Source organism: Typopeltis vanoorti, chromosome 2 (genome assembly GCF_054136105.1).
Source record: "Typopeltis vanoorti isolate ZY-2024b chromosome 2, IOZ_Tvanoo_1.0, whole genome shotgun sequence".
NCBI lineage: Eukaryota > Metazoa > Arthropoda > Arachnida > Uropygi > Thelyphonidae > Typopeltis > Typopeltis vanoorti.
The window spans coordinates 97,342,670-97,365,966 of record NC_143550.1 but is presented as its reverse complement, the minus strand read 5'-3'; the positions used below and the strand labels follow the sequence as shown (position 1 = coordinate 97,365,966).

Genomic DNA, 23,297 nt, shown 5'->3' with positions numbered 1-23,297 from the left:
CTGATTTAAATAATTTAACTTAAAATTACAATTGGCATGAATGGTTTTGAAATGTCTTTCTATATTACTTTTTGTTTAGAAATAGCCACACTACTATTGCATAATACACAAATACATTTGCCATTATGATTGAAAAAGCAAGGCACTCGCATCTGATCTGACAGATACATGCTAATTGTTAACATGAATATTCTTTTTGTATTCATGTTTTATTTTTAATGGGATTTTATATTTATATGTGACAAAAATATGTTGTAAAAGGCAAGGTAAAAATTTGAGATTTCAAATTTTAATGTTAAAATTTGAAATCTCATTTTTCTTAAAAAACAACTAATCATACAATTTCTAAGCCTGAAATGAGAGAAAAAATGCCTGTCATGAGCCCTCCGTAATTTTCACATTTCATATTGCGCTCTTCATATTAAAAAGGTTGCTGACCTCTGCAAGATGAGCTTTACATTTATGGAAAATACTAAGGAAAGAGGTCTGGAGCTTGCTCAACCTTTACTACGAGTTGCCCATAAGGTACTTATGCTTGCATCTGCCGAAACTTTTAGTTTCTATATATTCGGCACGAAATGCTTGTAGTTTCTAAATATTCGGCACGAAATGCTTGTAGTTTCTATATTCAGCTATGAAATAATGTTGGATTCAATATTTATCATACATGTCACTCTGCAAGATGTGCTTTACATTTATGGAAAATACAGGAAAGAGGTCTGGAGCTTGCTCCACCTTTACTACGAGTTGCCCATAAGGCACTACTTATGCTTGCCTCCGCCAAAACTTTTAGTTTCTATATATTCAGCACGAAACTTTTAAACTCTTATAGTTTCTATATTCAGCTATGAAATAATGTTGGATTCAATATTCACTTAATTTGTACCATCATGTATTATATTTGCAGTGTTTTTTCTTTGTTTTCTTGCATTTTAGCACATACTAGAAATGAATGTATCTCTTAGATATACTGCGATCTACACTGCAAAATTACCGCTGCGAGCACCAAAGCAGTTTACAATAATTTCTCTGAGGGCGTACTAAAAATTCACTGCGGGCGCCAACCTCTGCTCTAAGGCATTTGAGAGATGTGCGACATAAGCGAGCAGATTCAACAAGATCCCTTGTCGAATGGAATGGGCAGAATCCAATCCAAGCTTGGAATCATTTCTGTAACGCCAATTCAGTGAAAAGCCTAATCTGAAAAATGTTTTCCAATAAACCATATAATGTAGTAAGCAAATCAACAGTTACTTCTCTAAATTTATCAGTAGTAACCAGCATACTTTTAGAACAACCACACTAGACTCGGAATTTTTAATCTTGTGCCTCTCCAAGTAAAAGAGAATTAAGCTTAGTAATTTCTCATATTAGAATTTTCTTATTTTAATATATTAAGCAAACATATGAAGGTGGTTACATACACTATCAAAATGTTAATGAAATGTAATGGTTACAACCCGAATCAAATCCAGCAGATAATTGACACCTATGTTCCAACATCTCAGGATTCTTCACCAGACTGCAGGATTCCAATCTTTATATCACTGGCATCTCGGAACCTACACTAGTGGCCAAAATTGTGGAAACCTTTTGGAAAAAAGTGTATTTTTGAGGTTTGATGCCTCATAACACCACTTTTTTTTGGTGTAATACCATAAAATCATATATATCAATGGAAAGATAATTTAATCAAGAATGTAATGCAATAACTTTTATGAAGGGTTTTTTTTTATTAGAACAGCAGTTATAAAGAAGAAAAGTGAAACACATAGAAAAAATGAAATATACAAAAATTCTGACAATGTGGATTAATAGTTAGTTGGGTAACCTTTAGCATTAATTACGGCCTTACAACGCCTTTCCATGGAGTGAACCAAGTTTTTTTTAGTTCCGCAGCTGTCATAATGTGAAACCAAGATTGAATTATTGCTTCTATTAATTGGGTTTTATTGGTGGGTTGCTTCTGACTAACAAGTTTCTTTAGTTGGCTCCATAGATTTTCGAATGGATTAAGGCCTGGGCTATTCCAAGGCCATTCCAGCAGTGGAATATGATTATCTTGGAACCCCTTTTGCACACAGCAGCAACATGACATGGAGCTGAATCCTGTTGAAATATAAATGCTTCATTATCTTGAAAAAGATCACGTGCAGAAGGCTTCAGTTTGGGCTCAAGTATTTCATTTATGTATTTTCGGCATTTATATTCCCATTAATTACGCAAGTTCTGCCCACACCTTTTGATGTCATACAACCCCAGATCATAACACTAAGTGGGTGTTTCGTAGGTGTAATGCAGTCAGGATGCAAATCTTCTCCGATTCTTTCTCCTTATGTATTTTATGCCACCACTACCAAACAGGGAGATTTTGGTCTCATCACTCCAAATAACAGTCCTATTGTTCCGCTGTCCAGTTAACATGGGCTTTAGCCCAGTTTAATCTTTTCAACCTTTGTTTGAGAGATAAAAATGGCTATTTTTGTGGAATTCTAGCATTTAGGCCAAATTCCTGCAGTTTGTGCTAAACAGTCCTTGTATTCAACTTCACATTGTATTGCGCCATTTCATCTTGTATACACCCAGATGATTTCCTTCTGTCACGTAGGCACAGTCTCTCAATTCTTCTATAATCTCTTGCTGTTGTGCACCTTTTCTTGCCTTTATCAGTCTGGTTTTGTAGTGACTGAGTTTATACCTCTTCAAAAATTTAGAAATGCCACCTTCGGTTAAGTTTCCACCAATTTTTCTTCTAATTTCTTCATAACTGTAGCCTTGTTCACTTAATAGTACTATTTTACATCGCTTTCTGGGTGACCAGTCAACTCTTTGCACCATTTCTTTAATTTTATTACATTTTAAAAGCTCACTAAATGAAAGAATACATAAAAAACCAACCAACTTGATAGAAATCAAGTAACACACTGACAAATGTCCTCCTCTCAAGCTCCAATACATGACATCAATAGCTGAATCCTAGTGTGACCTTACTGGCTCATTGCCAAAACAAGACGATACCTGATTGGCTATCTAAACACACATGCTCATTGGCTACATTCAAATGAAGGAAAGCTACTTCATATCAACTTAAGCAAGTTGTGCTTCTTTTTTCTGGTTATAACTTTTCATAGAATACAGATAATTGAACAAATTTTGTTGTATTACATTCTTGATTAAATTATCTTTCCATTGATATATAGTTTTATGGTATTACACCAAAAGAAAGTGGTGTTACGACACATCAAACCTCAAAAATACACTTTTTCTAAAAGGTTTCCACAATTTTGGCTAACAGTGTATTTGCAGATTTTGAAGTAATATCTTGTTCCTACATGTTTTCTGATCAACAAAATTTCTCACCTGTTGCCATCTACAAAAGACAAACTGGCACCTCTATCATTAGAAGATAGTGTTTACTAGATACCGTGCGAATGTAATCTTAACATACTTTGAACAAACAGGCTGTTCTGTGGAAAAAAGAATTAATGAACATCAATATTATACTGAATACATGAAACCTCAAAAGTCTGGTCTGGCACAACATAGTATTGACACTAAACATGAGATCCAGTGGGATAAAGCTCGTCTTCTCCATAGATTCAAGTTCAAATACAAATGCCTTTTCAAAGAAAGTTGAGAAGTTTTTTTACATCAGCCAAATCCGAATAGGAAAGACTGTCTCTCTCCGAAAAGTTTGGGAGATATTTTGTCTTATGTAACCATCAAAAAAAAAAAGTTTTAATATTTCTAACAATTATTAATATTAATTTCTAACACATGGCAACAGTTTTTAATTGGTAAACCACTGACTGCTGCATGTACCCCATCTGGAAATTATCATTAGTATCATTAAAAACAAAATTAAGACTATACCATGCAACCAGTAGATCCATCTTGTTGTATGGTTCTCAAACCTGGACAATAAGCACCAAAAAAAACTACACATCTAATTAACTCATTTGGAACTACATGTTTCAGATCCTTGGATACACCTGGATGGACTGTGTCACTAAATCTGGCTAAGCAAGAACCACTTGTCAGTATAGTCAAAAAAACTACAACTCAGATGGCTTGGGCATCAACTCAGACATCCTGAAGTCTCGTCCTTTTTGGAATCCCTCATCCTGTACAAATCAGAAGATGGCAAATGCAGTAGAGGAAGGCCATGCAAACAATTTTGGCAATATATATGTGAAACCTTCAGTAGGCTGAACTGCAAAACTCCATCTGATATCTACCAGTTAGCTCAAGATAGAGACTTGGAAGACCATAATTTGCAATATTTACCGCATTTGCCAGCATATAAGACGCATTTTTTTTCTTTGAAAATAGGTCTGAAACACAGGGTGCATCTTATACGATGATACTCAGTTTTTTATTACTTTCATTTCTGGAAATTTTCTCTGTTCTGAGTTACGCGATTTCTTTCTTGCGGTGTGCGAGAGCATTCCAGTTACGTAGAGTTCAGTGGATGCACATGCGCTGTCATCGACAATCACAGCTGTGTGTTTAGAAAGTTCGTTTAAACTTCCCAATTGTTGTTGCAGTTGTTGTGAACGGCGATAAATTTCTGCTGTTAAATTTTCTCTAAATTTCTTGGCAAATTATGGCTGAAAAACGTTGGCATTGTTATAATATTGCATACAAGCTACGTGTAATTGTGTATGCTAAAGAACATGGAAACATGGCTGCAGAGAGGCATTTCGGGCCACCCCCAACTGAGAAAATGATAAGAACTTGGCAGAATCATAAGCACAACTTGCAGTAAACATAACATACGAAGTGGAACTGCAAAATGGCCAGAACTTGAAAAAGAACTGAATACTTGGATTTTAGACCACAGAAAAGCAAGACTTTCAGTGTCTACACAAATAATTATTCATCAAGCAAAAGCGATAGCCACTAACAGAGGAATCGCCAACTTCACTGGCATCATGGTGTTCAAGATTCATGAAGAAAAATCAGCTATGTATGCGGACTAAAACAAAAATATCACAAAAGATGCCAGCTGAATATGAAGAAAATTATTGAATTTCATCGATTCGTCATTAACGTAAGGAAACGAGAAAATTTTGAATTTGCGCAAATAGGAAACATGGATGAGGTTCTGCTGACTTTTAATGTGCTCTCAAAAAAAAAAACTGACTACACGGTAGTTTTATCCTGCTGTGTGGATGGGACAAAATTACTGCCACTATTGATTTTTAAAAGGAAGACGCTACCCAAAGAAAAACTGCTTAAAGGAGCGTTTGTACATGTTCACACAAAAGGCTGGATGGATGCAGGAGGAATGAAGTTATGGATAGATAAAATTTGGTCTAGACGCCTGGTGGACTGTTGAAGGAGCCTGCCCTGCTAGTATGGATCAGTTTTGTTCTCACAGAACAGAACAGAAGATGTTAAAAATAAACTCAAGGAAATGAAAACTCAGTTAGCTGTAATTCAAGGAGGTCTAACTAGTCAGCTTCAACCTTTCGATGTATGTACTAATAAACCATTTAAGGTTTATTCTTAAAATCTGAAGACTAGATGCAGTCTTCAGATTTTGAGGTTATGCCATCAGGAAGAAGCTTAGCATTTCGCAAATTTGTGAGTGGGTGAAAGCTTCATGGGATGCTGTGAAAACTGAGACAGTGGTTAAATCATTTAAGAAGTGTGGCATTAATAATGCACTGGATCGTACAGAGGACAATTTGTTGTATGAGGACTCTGATTCTGATTTAGAAGAGGTTTCAAGTGTCTCTTCATTCAGCTCTGGAGATGAATTTCTGGGTTTTGATGAAAAGATTAAAAGGTGGGTACTCTTTCCTAGTTAGATTAGGTATTTGTTGAAAGTAGACCTACTTATTACTTTATATTTGAAATACTGTAAATTCATTATAATATTCAGTAATAAAGTTTTTTCCCTAAAAAATGTGTACAAAAATCTTATACGCTGGCAAATAAGGTAATTTTAAATATAAATGGGACAAAATTGCTGCCATAATTGATTTTTAAAAGGAAGATGTTACCCAAAGAAAAACTGCTTAAAGGAGTGTTTGTACGTGTTCACGCAAAAGGCTGGATGGCTGCCTCCATAGCACAATTGGAAGAAAGACGGTACATTGCACCCTTTGATTGGAATAGGCCTATGTTCGATTCTCATCGCGACGGGAGGAATCTTTATCTGGACGACTTTCAATTGAAGGTGAGTTAGTCAATCTCATACAGAGGTAGCAGGGTTTTTTCTCCCGCAAACCTCTGGTTTTTCATCACACAGAGACAAATCAGCCCTTCAGAACACATGCAATTTACAGACAAAAAATATTAGTTGTGGGGGTGGTGGAGGTAGATGGCGTTGATTGAGATGATTCGTAGTAGAGGTTCGGTGTAGTGGTTGAGACAGTTGTAGGTGTCCTCCTGCGATGAGTCTTCGGACTCCTTGGAAGTCTCAGGAATAATGATAATAAATCTCTTTTCCCTTTTCACATTGTGTCATATTGTCAATAAACTATGTATGTAGGTGTATAAATTCCATTTTTTCTTACCATGAGATCTTCCTTCCTTTCAATGTATATCTCCATAGTTGAAGTCCCCATAATAATCACTTGATCTGCACCAACCAACTATATATTTTGTCTTACTGGCCTTAATCTCACACCAGTTTGGTTCAACAGTCACCCCTCCCACCTGTCCTCTATTCTTTTTAAAGGACTGCTTAAAGGAGTGTTTGTACGTGTTCACGCAAAAGGCTGGATGGCTGCCTCCATAGCACAATTGGAAGAAAGACGGTACATTGCACCCTTTGATTGGAATAGGCCTATGTTCGATTCTCATCGCGACGGGAGGAATCTTTATCTGGACGACTTTCAATTGAAGGTGAGTTAGTCAATCTCATACAGAGGTAGCAGGGTTTTTTCTCCCGCAAACCTCTGGTTTTTCATCACACAGAGACAAATCAGCCCTTCAGAACACATGCAATTTACAGACAAAAAATATTAGTTGTGGGGGTGGTGGAGGTAGATGGCGTTGATTGAGATGATTCGTAGTAGAGGTTCGGTGTAGTGGTTGAGACAGTTGTAGGTGTCCTCCTGCGATGAGTCTTCGGACTCCTTGGAAGTCTCAGGAATAATGATAATAAATCTCTTTTCCCTTTTCACATTGTGTCATATTGTCAATAAACTATGTATGTAGGTGTATAAATTCCATTTTTTCTTACCATGAGATCTTCCTTCCTTTCAATGTATATCTCCATAGTTGAAGTCCCCATAATAATCACTTGATCTGCACCAACCAACTATATATTTTGTCTTACTGGCCTTAATCTCACACCAGTTTGGTTCAACAGTCACCCCTCCCACCTGTCCTCTATTCTTTTTAAAGGACTGCTTAAAGGAGTGTTTGTACGTGTTCACGCAAAAGGCTGGATGGCTGCCTCCATAGCACAATTGGAAGAAAGACGGTACATTGCACCCTTTGATTGGAATAGGCCTATGTTCGATTCTCATCGCGACGGGAGGAATCTTTATCTGGACGACTTTCAATTGAAGGTGAGTTAGTCAATCTCATACAGAGGTAGCAGGGTTTTTTCTCCCGCAAACCTCTGGTTTTTCATCACACAGAGACAAATCGGCCCTTCAGAACACATGCAATTTACAGACAAAAAATATTAGTTGTGGGGGTGGTGGAGGTAGATGGCGTTGATTGAGATGATTCGTAGTAGAGGTTCGGTGTAGTGGTTGAGACAGTTGTAGGTGTCCTCCTGCGATGAGTCTTCGGACTCCTTGGAAGTCTCAGGAATAATGATAATAAATCTCTTTTCCCTTTTCACATTGTGTCATATTGTCAATAAACTATGTATGTAGGTGTATAAATTCCATTTTTTCTTACATTGAGATCTTCCTTCCTTTCAATGTATATCTCCATAGTTGAAGTCCCCATAATAATCACTTGATCTGCACCAACCAACTATATATTTTGTCTTACTGGCCTTAATCTCACACCAGTTTGGTTCAACAGTCACCCCTCCCACCTGTCCTCTATTCTTTTTGGCTACAATTCATGTGCTATCAGCAATAGTACTCCTTTCTCCTCCTCATCCTATCTTCTCTGAAAATACTAAACCCTTCACACTCAAATCCCTGTAACTACATCATCAGCTGTTAGCCAAGTGTCACTAATGCCGGTATCTTTTGTCGAGGTTGCATTAACCAATGCCAAAGACTCCTCCCTCTTGTTCCAGATACTTATGGCATTAGTATATAGAAACTGCAGCATCCCTCATCCACCTTTACTTTCTGAATTGACTGCCCTATTCAATAGTTTTACTTGAGAGACTAGATTTCTCACTTGGTCATTCTCTCTCTCTCTCTCTCACACACACACACACACACACTTCAGTAGGTGCCATTGCATAAACTTAATTGCTTCCACTCTAATTGCTTAGGCTTCACTGAATTTGTACTTCATGCTCAGTGAACAAAGCTCTCTCTCCATACACCTAAGGAGTTCAGGAATCAGCATTGTACAAATCTTTCTTTCCATCAAACAGAAACCATAAATCCACAAATTTTACATCGTTCCTGTTGCACAATCTATGTATAAACTCACTGGATATCAATGACCTATTTCTCAGTTCACCTCTATCATAGCATAGCAGGAGGCTTACAATCTTCACCTTCTCCCTCTTCAGTTTTGTCTCTAACAACTTCTTTACATCCTCTCTCATAGAATACTTCGACTCTCAAATCACTTGTACCAACCAAGACAATCATTTCCTTCGACTTACCTTTTTTGCATCTGGATGGCGTGGCTAATATTGTGAATTTTTGCACCTGGGAAACACTATTTTGTTACATTTTCATTAAGTAGTCCCATGATCATTGAGTCTCCATACATAATTTTCTCCTTAACTTGTTTTTCCGGTTGGTTCTTTATTATTCCTTTGGATTAACTGTTTTCTTTTTTTCAGCCCTGCTTAACTGTTGCTGCTTCACAAATTTTTTTAATTTTGTGCTATGAAGGATAACATTTATGCACACAATTTCTTTATTAATATCCATTCATTCTCTATTTCCATGGCCACATGTTCAACACTAATAACATCATTTCCCATCTTACCATCGGTATTTGCTGCATTCTCGTCGCCTAAGAGAAACCCACTTTTGAAACACTTAATACATACTCTCTTTCTAGTTACAATTTCCTTCCACATATTCTTTAATTTTCTTGATGAATACATTTTACACACACACTGCACCGAATAAAATCAAGCAAATTCAAATTGTCACACAACGTGGTCTTTGCTGCCACTGTTCGTCGCGTTGGTGCCATGTCGACAATAAAATCAAAATAAAAATGTTATAAAGATACTAAACACTCTAAAAACACAAAAGTCTACACTAATATATTAATTTTCTAAAGAAAAAAAAACACAATAAAATATAAACAAATCACTGATTTTACACAAGTGCTAAATTAGACGACCAATCGCAATATAACCTCGAATATCAATGACATTATCTTCTTCTTCTTCCTAACATGGAATTTAGGCCAAGTGGCCTGTTCCAGTTTCATGTCATCTCTTTCTTGGTCTTCCAATTCTTCTTTTTCCACTTATTTTATATCTGTATAATATTTTTGGTAGTCTGCTGTTGTCCATTCGATTTAAATATTCTAGCCATTTTTGTTTATATTGTCTTATGTAGTAATTAATTGGCTTTATTTTCAGGAATTGTAAGATTTTTTCATTTGTTTTGTGGTCCCACTTGGTATATCCAGCTGTTTTTCTGAGGAACTTCATTTCTGCTGTTTGAATTCGTTTTTCATCTTTCCTTTTCATGGTCCATGTTTTGCTTCCATATAGTAGAGTCAGTTTTGACAAGACATTATACAGTCTGATTCTAGTGTGTTTTTGTACTAAGGATGGCTTAAATATATTATTTATTATGCCATTTACTTCGACAAACTTTGATATTTTAGTGCGTCTTTTTTTTCTTCGTATGATAGATCACATCCCAAGTATCTGAAAGTGTTTACTTGTTCTAGTATTTTATTATCTATCACTATTTTACTTCTTATTGGGTTTTCTCCTTTGAATGCCATTATTTTTGTTTTTTTTTTTTAGATATTGTCATGTTATATTGCTTTGAGATATCATTTAATGATCTTTGTAAGTCATCTTCTGATGTAGCTAATACTATTTGATCATCTGCAAATAGTAGTGTATCTATCTTCATTTGTATACCAAATGGGTTATGCTGTTTCCAGATTGTTAATATTTCATTTATATATATATTGAAAAGCAGAGGTGAGAGGGTACATCCTTGTCTTACTCCTCTTGATATATCTTTCCATTTTGAGGTGTGTTCTAATTTAACTGCTATTTTAATTTTTGTATATTTTTTGAATAGATTGTAAAAGTTGGTTTGGTATGTTTAAATCAGTTAATATTTTAAACAATTTTTGTCTACTAATTTTGTCAAAGGTTTTTTCATAACCAATAAACGCCACATGTGTTTCTTTTTGAAATTCTCTTCTCTTTTCTATTAATAATTTTAAAGTAAATATTGGATCTATGCAGGATCGGCCTGTTCGGAAACCGTTTTGTTCTTCTAGTAATTTGTTTTCTACAATGCTGCTTAGTTTCTCTTGTAACATTCCTGCATATATTTTATATCCTGTATTCAGCAGGCTAATTCCCCTATAATTATTGCAATTGTCTTTATTTCCTTTTTTATAGATGGGGATAACCAGTGCTTTTTTTCCAAGAGGGTTTTTCCGGACATCCAAACCATATTAAAAAATTTCATAAGTCTTTCATTAAATTTTTCACCTGCATTTTTGTATAGTTCTATATTTATATTGTCTTCTCCTGGCATTTTCCTATTTTTCATCTTCTTTATTATATTTTTCAGTTCTAACATTGTGATATTTTCTATTAGGTCATTCTTTGTCTTATAAAATTTTAATTCATTGTTCTCATCTGTCCAGAGATTTTGGAAATAGGTCACCCCTTTTTCTAAATCTATTGTTTGTATTTTTATCTTTTCTTTTATTTCTTTATTCATGTATTTTATTACTTTATGGGTTTTGGGTTGTGGCTTAAATAAATCCTTTTCTAGTTATGTTACGAAATTGTTCCATCAATTTCGTAACAGAACTAGATTTCGGAACAGAACTCTATTTTCAGAAATAGAGTATAAAAGAAATAGTGCAATTGTTCCAATTGCACTATTTCTTTTATACTCTATTTCTGCTTCTATTGTTTTGGAATTTAGCCATTTCTGGTAACTGTCCTTTTTGGTGACAATTTTAGGAAAGAACTTGACATTGTTAACATCCAGAAACATCATCAAATTCTTGGCATTTACCCTCAAGGGGTATAGAATGATATGATAGTACTGCATTACTCATTACCTATCTACAATTTTCTGCTAAATCAGTCTGTTACCTCAAGGATCCAACACTGTCACATTTTATATTTCTATCTTTTAAGGCACTTTTTACCATATCAATCCACCTTGCTCTTTCTCTGGGTCTTTTTCCTACCAACTTGCAGAGCACACTTGTTTTGCTAATCTTTCTTCTCCCCATTCTGTTTAAGTGAGCATATCCACCTGAGATCAGCTCTACTAACACATTCCTGGATGCTAACAATGTCAAGTTCTTTCCAAATAATCCTCGTCTTTAATATAATATTGCCACTGATGCCACCTGTTCATGCCCATATCTGCGGTCTCTAGTCTTTGGTCAAGTGTTTTACTTCTGACCCAGTTCTTAGACCCCACCATCATCATCAAATTCCTGCCATGTACCCTCAAGGGGTGTACAGGACAATTGGTTTGAACATTGTCTTGTATACAGCTAATTTAGTGTTCTGACTAATTTCTCTATAATTCCATATAAATTAATTTATTGACTTCCTACCATACCAGCATTGTTGATTCTGTTGTCTATTTCCATATTTAATTTACCATCTTCACTAAAAATCGTGCCTAAGTAGCTGAAATGTTTTACTTGGTCTATAGGTTCTCCATTCACAATGCACTTCATATTTTCAATGCTTTTACCTATTTTCATTGTCTTTGTCTTGTTATTGCTGACTTTCATACCATATCTATTACAACAGTCATTCAATTCAGTCAGGGAATCTTGGAGACTTGTAGTGGATTTATTTAGAAGTATAACATCATCCGCATAAAGCAAGGAGCTGAAATTAACATCTCCAATTTTGATATCAGGTTGAATACCACTTTCTTTCATAATGTGATCCATATAGATAATGAATAACAGAGGGGATAATGTACATCCTTGTCTCACACCAGATTTAACATTAAACCATCTTCCTGTACTTCCTTCAATTCTAACTGCTGAATTACAACTCTCAAATAAAGACTAAGTATTGCTTGATATAATGTCCCACTGACATCATAACTGCAGCGTTTCGAATAGCTTCTCTCTCTTGGCACCTTGTCATATGCCTTTTCCAGATTTACAAAACTTAAATACAGATATTTGTTATATTCCCATGACTTCTCAACTACTGCAGCGTTTTGAATAGCTTCTCTCTCTTGGTACCTTGTCATATGCCTTTTCCAGATTTACAAAACTTAAATACAGATCTTTGTTATATTCCCATGACTTCTCAACTATTTATCGTAACGTGAAAATCTGATCCTGACAGCCTCTATTTGGCCAGAATCCAGTTTGTTCTTCATCAAGCTTCTTTTCCACAATCCCTCTCAACCGTTTATCATGTATACTGTATGGATATGTTTTCCTGATTACATGTCTGTTGAGTGTTTTTAGCATATACCATAGGTTAGGTCTGCTATTTAGATCCACATTCAACTTTTTATTTAGCAATTTTTCAAAGTAATTACTACATACATCAAAGGTTATAGTAGATGGATGGTCTATAATAAGATATGTCAAGTAAATTTATAAAAATAGCACAGTGCGACAAGATTAAATAAAGTTTAAAATAGTACTACATGATTAAGTTTACATTATAAGTAGCTTTCAGTTTTCATGTCACTTTGATCATCTCTAATTCCTTTTACAGCACTCTTACCTCCATTTCTGAACTTCAACAGGATATTATTCCTCCAGAATATCCTGTCACCTTCTTGATATTTATTTTCTATGTTCTTACCAAAAGGGGGTGCTTAAGGGTCAAAGCTGTATAACTGAGAGGAGACCTCCACATAGCCTTTAAAGGAATGTGGAGAACCGACCAGGGCTTCTGACCTAATGTCCAATCCTCACCTTCTCGTGGTGCACCCTGTTGGGTATCTACTTGGATACTGAACGGACAAGGATGGGCTGGCAATTTGGGATTTAGCCGACCAAATTGTATTCTTATTGGTTAAACCAAAATATAGAATGATGGTACGGCATGACAAAATTTCATGCGGGCTGGGGCGTCGCCTGGTTAAACAAGGCCACCGTTGTTTTCGCCGGGGAACCAGGGCGAACAGCGAAAAGTCAGCTACTGGAACAAATCTGAAAATAAACCCCAACTCAACATCAGAGTTAAAGATCGGTACTATCAACGTAAGAAGCCTGAATGGCAAAGAAATGGAGCTAGCTGTGGAATTAGATAAGTACCAGATCGACATAATAGGGGTGACTGAAACAAAAAAGACCAAAACTGGTGAGATCTTTCTGAGCAATAAATACAAAATGTTATATTCAGGCAATGACAATCAAGGAAAAGAAGGAGTAGCCATAGTATTCAACACAAAATACAAGGCTAATCTTCTTGCATGGCAGTCAGTCTCAAGTAGAGTAATGTGGGCAAATATGAGAATGGGGAAATGGACAATGAGACTTATTTGTGCCTATGGTCCCACTGAAGGTTCTACTAAGGAAGAGGTGGAGGAATTTTTTGAGGCTTTAGAAAAAGCAACTGACACAATGAAAAATGAAAAGTTGGTCCTTGTTGGGGATCTAAATAGCAGAGTAGGAAATGATTGTGAGACATATAAAAATATTTTGGGAAAATTTGGAGAAAAGAGCAAAGCTAATAATAATGGCAAATATCTGTTGGATTTCTGCTCAGGACATGGACTGGTTATTACTAACACCATGTTCCAACATAAAAATGTGCACAAATTCACATGGAGAGAAGAGGCTTGGAATAAGAAAAGTCTCATTGACTATGTTATTATTGATAGTGATGTTTTCTCCCTGGTGCAGGACACCACAATGTACAGAGGATTTGAAATTGGAAGTGATCACTATTTAGTCTTGAGCAGGATAAAATTGAATTTCATATCGGAAAGAAGAACATGTAAGAAAGTTTTAAAGCGAATAAAAGTTGAGCAGCTCTCAGATGTGAACCGTAGGCTAAAATACACAAAGATCATTGAAAAGAAAATGAAAGAGTTTGAGAACAGGAATCAAACCTTGGAGATTCAATGGCAAACTCTGAAGAAAACATTGATTGATTCTGCCAGAGAGGCATGTGGTGAGGTTGTGTGCAAGGATAAAAAAATCAGAACTCCCTGGTGGACACAGGAAGTTAAAGAGGCAGTGAAGGAAAAGAAGAAAGCATATCGAAAGTTCCTGGCAAATAAGTCAGCTTTTACTCTTACAGAATACAGAGCCAAATGTAAGAAAGCTAAACAGTGTGTAAAACTAGCTAAACAAAAGTCATGGGAGGACTTTGGCAAGAATATAGAAAATAAATATCACTAGGTGGCAAAATATTCTGGAGGTTGTTGAAGAAGCTTAAGAATGGAGGAAAGATTGCTGTAAAAGGAATTAGAAATGATAAAGGTGACATGAAAACAGGAGAAAAAGATAGCCTTGAAGTATGGAGTAATTACTTTGAAAAACTGCTAAATGAAACGAGCAGTGATGACAGCACAGTGGTAAAAAACACTGACCAGACATGCAGTCAGAAATACATATCCATACTAGAAGTAGAAAAAGCCATCAAAGGCTTGAAATGTGGAAAAGCAGTAGGAGTAGATGATATTCGACTAGAAATGCTGAAGTATGGTGGTATAAGAGTCTTACAGTGGCTGCACTGCATAGTTCAGAAAGCCTGGACAGAGGGACGAATTCCCGATGACTGGAGTAGAGCTATCATAGTACCCATATATAAAAAGGGAAATAAAACTGCATGTGAGAATTACAGAGGTATTTCCCTACTGAGTGTTCCTGGCAAGATCTATGCAAGTATACTTGAGAAACAGTTGAGAAGAATTGTGGAAGAAAAGCTTGGTGAAGAACAAGCTGGATTCAGGCCAAATAGAGGCTGTCAGGATCAGATCTTCACTTTTTGACAAATAGGTGAGAAAGCATGTGAATATAACAGAGATCTGTATTTAAATTTTGTCGATCTGGGAAAGGCATATGATAAGGTACCAAGAGAGAAGCTATTCAATACGCTGCAGTTATATGGTGTCAATGGGGCATTATATCAAGTCATACTTGGTTTAATTTGAGTTGAAAATCAGCAGTTAGAATTGAAGAAAGTACAGGGAGATGGTTTAATGTTAACTCTGGTGTGAGGCAAGGATGTACATTATCCCCTCTGTTATTCATTATCTACATGGATCACATTATGAAGGAAAGTGGTATTAAACATGATATCAAAATTGGAGATGTTAATGTCAGCTCTTTGCTTTATGCAAATGATGTTATACTTCTAAATAAATCTGCTACAAGTCTGCAAAATTCTCTGACTAAATTGAATAGCTGTTGTAATAGATATGGTATGAAGGTCAGCAATAAAAAGACAAAGACAATGAAAATAGACAGAATCATTGAAAATGTCAACTGTGTTGTGAATGGAGAACCTGTGGAACAAGTAAAACATTTCAGCTATTTAGGCATGATTTTTACTGAAGATGGTAAATTAAATATAGAAATAGACAACAGAACCAGCAAAGCTGGTATGGTGGGAAGTCAACTGAATAAATTCATATGGAATAAGAGAGAAATTAGTCAGAACACTAAATTAGCTGTATACATGACAGTATTCCAACCAGTTTTAACTTATGGATCTGAGAGCTGGGTCAGAAATAAAACACTTGACCAAAGACTAGAGACCACAGATACGAGAGTCCTGAGAAAGATTATAGGCGTGAACAGATGGCATCAATGGCAATATCATATTTAAAAAAAAAAGGATATTAGGAAAGAACTTGACATTGTCAGCATCCAGGAATGTGTTAGCAGAGCTAATCTCAGGTGGTATGGTCACTTAAACAGAATGGGCGAGGAAAGATTAGCAAAACAAGTGTTCTCTGTCAGGTTGGCAGCAAAACGACCCAGAGGAAGACCAAGATATAGGTGGATTGATACGGTACAAAGTGCTTTAGATGATAGAAATATAAGATCTGATAATTTTGGAGTCTTGACAAGTAACAGACTGATTTGGAGGAAAATTGTAGATAGGAAATTAATAATGATGTAATTTTTTTCATGTAGTACTATCATATCCTGTACACCCCTTGAGGATACATGGCAGGAATTTGATGATGATGATGATGGTTCTTACCAAAGTCTTCACATGACTTTTGTTTAGCTTTCTTAATTTTTTCTCTGTATTCTCTAAGAGCACAAGCTGACTTATTTGGCAATAACTTTTGACATGCTTTCTTCTTTTCTTTCACTTCCTATGTCCATCATGGAGTTCTAATTTTCTATCCTTACAGACAACCTCACCACATGCTCTCTGACAGAATCAATCAATGTTTTCTTTAAAGCTTGCCACTGAATCTCCAAGGTTTGATTCCTGTTCTTAAATTCTTTCATTTTTTCTTGAATAATGTTTGTATATTTAAGTCTACAGTTCACATCTGAGAGCTGCTCAACTTGTATTCGCTTTAAAACTTCCTTACACGTTCTTCTTTTCAATACGAATTTCAATTTGATCCTGTTCAAGACTAAATGGTGATCATCTCCAATTTCAAATCTTCTGTACACTTTAGTATCCTGCACCAGAGAGAAAACATCGCTATCAGCAATAATATAGTCAATGAGACTTTTCTTATTCCTTGCCTCTTCTCTCCATGTGAATTTGTGCACATTTTTATGTTGGAACATGGTGTTAGTAATAACCAGTCCATGCCATGAGCAGAAATACAACTAGTATTTGCCATTATTATTAGTATGTCTGACAATCTAAAAACATGTTGAAGCTAATCTCATGTGGTATGGTCATTTAAACAGAATGGTAGAGGAAAGATTAGCAAAACAAGTGCTCTTTGTCAGGATGGCAAGAAAAAGACCCAGAACAAGACCAAGTTCCAGGTGATTTGATACAGTAAGAAGTTCCTTAAAAGTTAGAAATATAAGATCCGATAATGCTGGAATCTTGACAGATAACAGATTCATTCAGAGGAAAATTGTTAATAGGAAGTCAGTACATGAAAACATTATATCACTTTCATAACATCCTGTGCACCTGTCAGGAATTTGATTATTCAAAAATTAATAGAGCCTACAATGCTTTGATCTGGAATAATTAAGCTATGGATACTGAGGGCATTATAGACCCACGATCTTTTTAGTCAAATTGCCAGAAACATGTTAGAGCTAATTTCAACCAGGCCAGCTGAAATTAGCTCTAACATGTTTCCAGATGTTAGCAAACTTCAGCTCTAACATGTTTCCAGCTCTAGCAAACTTCAAGAGTTTGCTAGAGCTTATGAGAAATTTACATGTTGACATTTTACCACCTCAAGCAAGCATTATCAAAGGCACTTTAAAGACATACATGCAACAAAGACTGAGAATAAAATGACTTAGAAAACAAGGACAGTCATGTCTATGGAATATTACAGTGGAGCTCTTCACTCCACTATAGCTCTCCAACTGAGGATGGGTTAGGTGATATCATACACAGTTCACAAACCAAAATACTATTAGTTTGCAGCAGATGGTGCAATGTGCAAAAGGTGGTGGGCATATTGCATGGAGACAAAGGATTAAAAAGTGTAATGTGTTTTTTTTTATTGAGTGCCTTCCTATGATGAGTCCTTGAACACCATGGAGGGGTCTCATTTAATGATATTATATTGTAAGGTTGACTGAGTTACACATTAAAATTCTGAGTCCCATATGAGAATACAAAATTGAAAATTCAATCCCATCTGTGTGTGTGTGAATTTAAGTATTACTAATATTTTGATAGACATAACCACAATTTAACAAAAAGTGAATGCTGTAATAAAAGAAAAAAAAAGAATAAAAATCTTACTCAAAAGGATATGTAACTTTATGGGGCATAGTACGGTTCATTTTCTCATCACAAATAAACCTAAAGCTTGTTTCTGTTGAAAATCCTGCTGTTGTTGCAAAAGCACATATGGCCAAAATCTGAAATTACAAATTTAGTAAATTTAAACTAAGTTAATGGGGAAAAAAAAATTCAGTTTATATTATTCTTAATAATTAGTACTAAAAGCAAGCAGAACAGAAAAAATAATGATAACTCACTTGGATGGTAGAATTCTATTTAAGCAGATGGTGCAACAATCCCCCCCCCCCAAAAAAAAAGCTTCAAAAACACAAAGAAGATCCAAAGTTGCACCCACTGTTTGCTACATATGAGTCACACCTATTAGGAATTATTACTATGGATGGGATAAATTAGATAATCTCAAAGTGTGCTCTCAAGACAAAATATGGAACTTAAAAATTTTTCCACGTAATAATTGGCAAGAGGTGGGGAACCCATAGTGGTTACTCCTGTTTGCAAATTTTGTTTCTTCCAGGATTGATGGCAAAGAAAAAGAGTAAGATATCAGAAGAAAAAAGTTTAAGAGTGTTAAAGTGTCATTTAAGGGAATACTGGGAAAAAGTGAGGTAATGTCAAAGCATAACAATATATCTGTATTATTTTAAGTTAAGTAATGATTATTTTTAACAGTATAGATGAGAACACAGACTGATAAGAAATGAACTATTTATTAACTTATTGCTGATATTCTATCCAGCATCTTCAGAGCACAAAAACAGTATGTGAGACAACCACAATCTGGTATAACAATGGGACTAGTTTGAAATATTGTAACGTGCAACTGAAAGACTCAAGTCCTAATATGTTACAATTATTCAAACTAGTCCCATTGTTATAACGGATTGTGGTTGTTTCATGTACTGTGACAAACTGTTTTCGTTCTGTGAAGATGCTGGATAGAATACCAGTGAAATATCAGGCAATAAGTTAATTTCTTATTAGTCTGTGTTCTCATCTATACCGTTAAAAATAATCAACATGTACGACAAACACATAAGCCTTCCCACATATTTAAAGTTAGATTTTGAATCAAAGTTTTAAAATAGGTAGTTTTTTTATATAGGATGTGGTAAGTCCAGTAAAAGGACTAATAGAGTACTTAAAATAAAGTAATTAAAAGGACTAATTAGAAAGCTGTTTTGAGAATTTGTAGTAAGGAGCATCAGTAGCATCTACTATAGGTCTTAGGGAAGAATTAGGTTTGTAAATTTTAGGTAAACCATATATCTGGAGGGGGTAGGGGGGTCAAGTACCAAAGGGATTGAGTTTTTTTTTTTTTTTTGTAATATCTGGGAGCCAGGAAGATACCTTTAAGTTTATTTTTTTAACTTGTATTTTTGTGGGATCATAATGAGAACAATATCCATTTTCAATTATATTCCGTGTGATTAAGATGACTGTGGCATTACTCTTATCTGTTCTATTGATGACAATACTTTTATCTTTCCATAACTTTCTGAGAGCAGTGAGTTGAGCAGAAGATAAATTACTTTTAGGAGGTGACAACTGGGATAAGATATTGGTGACGTCAAGTCTGATGTTGGTTACATAAGTGACATATTCCACATTCTATGTTGTACATTATGTCTAGCAATGGCACTTCTTTTGGTGTGAGGGAAAATAATCATCCCCCCCAATTCCATTGCCATCACTTCAGAATGATTTCAGAAATGCCATCACCATCTTCTACATCTGGGGCACATAAAAAAATAGCCCCACTGGAAACTTGATATCCTTATCTATTCTATCAAAAATCAGATCTCTCCTCTCTCTCTCTCAGTGCTTGCAAGTTAGCTTACTTCAGACAGACAGGTAGATCAGCGATTATCTGTTTAGAAGAACACAAATTGTACATCTTCAATCACTACAATGATTAATCTGGCCTTGAGACCATGTATTGGATACAATCAATACATGGTCTCAGGATCTCCTGGAAGAAACCCACCATGCACCACCATAGCAAATTCAAAACGGAAAGATTGTTTTAAGAATCTATGGTGCCACTCTGAAAGCAATCGAATTTAAATAAATATCAATGCATAAAACTTCCCAAAATTTGGGAAACAATAATTGTGATAGAAGAAAAGAATATTTCTTCTATCACCGGTTCCTTATCCTTGCTATTGGTCTTAGTTCAGCAAAAACTCTTCTTCTTCGATGTATTTTTAGGATGCCCAGGCCCTCTTTCCTTGTGAATTCCATTCCAGACATAACAGATTTCTTCATGATCTTTAAGTGTATGACCAATCAATCTAAATTTTAGTTTTCCAATTTCAAGGTTGACTTTCTGCTGATTTGTTCTTTTTCCAGGTCTTCGTTAGTAATTTGTGCACAACAAATTTGAACTAACATCAGTTTGTGAATGTTTGTAGTTTCCTTTGAAACTAGACATGTTTCACATCCATATAAAAGAACGGATTTAATACATGCATTAAATATTTTTAATTTTACCAGCCTGGTTGGCCAAATGGTTAGCATAGATCTGCTCTCCAGCAAAAAGACTTTGAATCCTGCTGTAGGCATTGATGTTTGTGATTGTCTGAAAATACTAGTGCTGGTGGTTGGCAGTAGATGTCATTGGTGTAGATGAAGAAGATAGTTGCGGTTGGTGGAGTGGTAGAGACAGAGTTGTAGAGTAGGTGCCCTCCCTCGATGAGTCTTTGGACTCCCTGGAGGTGTTACATAATAATAATCATTTTGTATCTGTGTGAATGTTTCATTTTCCATATACTCTACTACGTTTAGCATAGTCACTTCTTGCCTTTTGAATCTATGTTAAAATCTCTAGTTGCTCCTCCATCTGTAGATAAAACATTGCCGAGACAGGCAAAATGTGAAGGGGTTTCAATTTTTCCATTTTCAATTGTACTTGGTGTCTTGTTGTTCATATTGATTCTCATTTCTTTTGTTTGTATTCATTTTCAAACTGACTTTCAGTGCTTCTTGTAACATGGGTAGTTTGTTTTGGATATCTGCATGTCTGTGAGCAGTTAGACATACATCATCTGCATAGTCCAGATCCCCAAAGTTTTATTTTCAATGATATTCTTTTGGTATGTTTCATGGCTGTCATGAAACATGCCAAATAATAAGGGAGATGGCAGACATCCTTGTTGCACTCCAGATACAGCTTGAAAGGGTAGTGACATATCCAATGCAGCACCTGGCATTGGAATTAGTTATATCCTTCTTGTATGAGGTTTATTATCTTCTGTGGCATTCTTCCTTTGTTTTGAAGTGCATTCCACACACAATGTAATGGAATCAAAGGCTTTTTCATAATCCACAAACAGGAAATATAAAGGAAAGAATTTTAAATTATTTTAAACTCACCCAACTGTTCGATTATTATTCTTAAGGTGGTAATATGGTTTATACATGATCTATTTGGCCTAAAACCAGACTACTCTCTTCTCATTCCTTCTTCTTTTAGATGAGAGAATGAGAAAAGAGTAGAAAATATCAAAGATTCTTGAAAGAATAATTTTGCTAATGATGCATAGCAGGTTTATGCTCTTTCAATTATTAGTTACCCAAATCTCCTTTCTTTGGTATTTTTACTATCATTCATGCATTCCAATCTCTAGGGAAAGTCTGTTTTTCCCAGATATCTTGGAATAGTGGGTAGAGCATATCTGTGACAATTGTGTCAGATTTTAGAATCTCTGGGCGTGATACCATCATGTCCTGTTGCTTTCCCATTTTTCGTTTAATAGCTTTTTTTTTATCTCCAATTTAAATGGTGAGCTGGTATCAAATTTTAATTTTCATCTATTCTTTTTTTATTTCTGTTTGTATTTTATCATTCTTATTGTTCAAGATTTGACTAAAATCTCTCCACCTTTTCAATTGTTCTTCTGTTGACACTAGAATTTTTCGATTGCATGGCTTCTCCAGAAAGTCATCTTATAATACTGTGCAACTCTCTACCATTATACTTGTCTGCAGGTTGTTGTGCCCTTGATGTCAGTTCTTCAAACCACTGCCATTTATTTTTTCTAGCACTTCTCTTAACTTTATTTAAAATCTTATATTTAAGTTCATTTTCCTTTTGGGAGTATTTCTTGCACATAATTCAGCTTTAATTTTTCTCCTTTCATCCACTAGTCTCCAAGTTTCCATCAATAACCATTCTTGCTTTTAGTTTATCCTAAAATATGTTATACTGTATCATTAAGGACTTTTTTTTTTTTTTTAACCTTTTTCTATTTAGCCTCTATATCATCAAAATTGATATCCGTATTTTTCCTTATTTTAAACTCATTGTAGACTTCAGCATTTCATCATTTAGCGATATCAAATTTCTGTCTATTAAATGTTGTCCCCTGATTATTATTTCAAATATATAACTGCATAGATCCTATTATTAGGTGATGATATGAGTTATGAATATCAGCACTTCTTTTATTCTGGACATCTAATAGCATTTTCCTACACCTTTGGCTGATGGCAATATGATCCATTTGATTCTGTGTTTTGCCATCTGGTGACACCCAAGGCTACTTTATGTATTCTCTTATGCTGGAAGATTGCGACACCCATTACTAAGTTATATTTGCCATACAGTTCCAACAACAGTTCACCATTTACATTTCTCTCTCTCTCCCCCAAACCACGCTTACCCATTACATTCTCCAGCCCCTCATTTGTACCAACTTTAGTACCGAAGTCACCCATGAGAAGTATGCTCTCGTTAACATGTGTCATCAAAGTCTTATCAAGCAGACTATAAAAAATTTCTTTTTCTTCAAAGGATGCATTCTCAGTTGGGGCATAGAACTGAACTCTTAGTCTTCCAAATTTAATCTTGAGATTTACTGTTATTTGTTCTGAAATTGGTTCCCATCCAATCATTGCTTGACTAAATCTTTTGTTCATGAGGATTCCAACTCCATATTGATGTATATCAGTTATATTAGGCATCTCTGAATAAAGAAACATTCTCACTGGGAAAATTTATTATACCAGTACCATTCCATCTTACTTCGCTAACCCCTAATAATTCGATTTTATATTTTTTCATCTTTCTTAGTTGTGCTAGTTTTGCTGTTTGATA

The 23,297-nt window shown here is 35.3% G+C and overlaps 1 protein-coding gene across 2 annotated transcripts in view; it reads right to left on the bottom strand.

Moving 5' to 3' along the window:
• The window catches only part of LOC150109283 (synaptophysin-like protein 2), a 109,937-nt gene that overhangs the window by 48,389 nt on the left and 38,251 nt on the right, over positions 1-23,297 (bottom strand). For both annotated transcript variants that reach the window (XM_090412391.1, XM_090412383.1), the window contains exon 3: positions 18,200-18,318. In XM_090412391.1, coding sequence (XP_090268517.1) covers positions 18,200-18,318 — 119 coding nt within the window. The remainder of the gene's footprint in view (positions 1-18,199; positions 18,319-23,297) is intronic.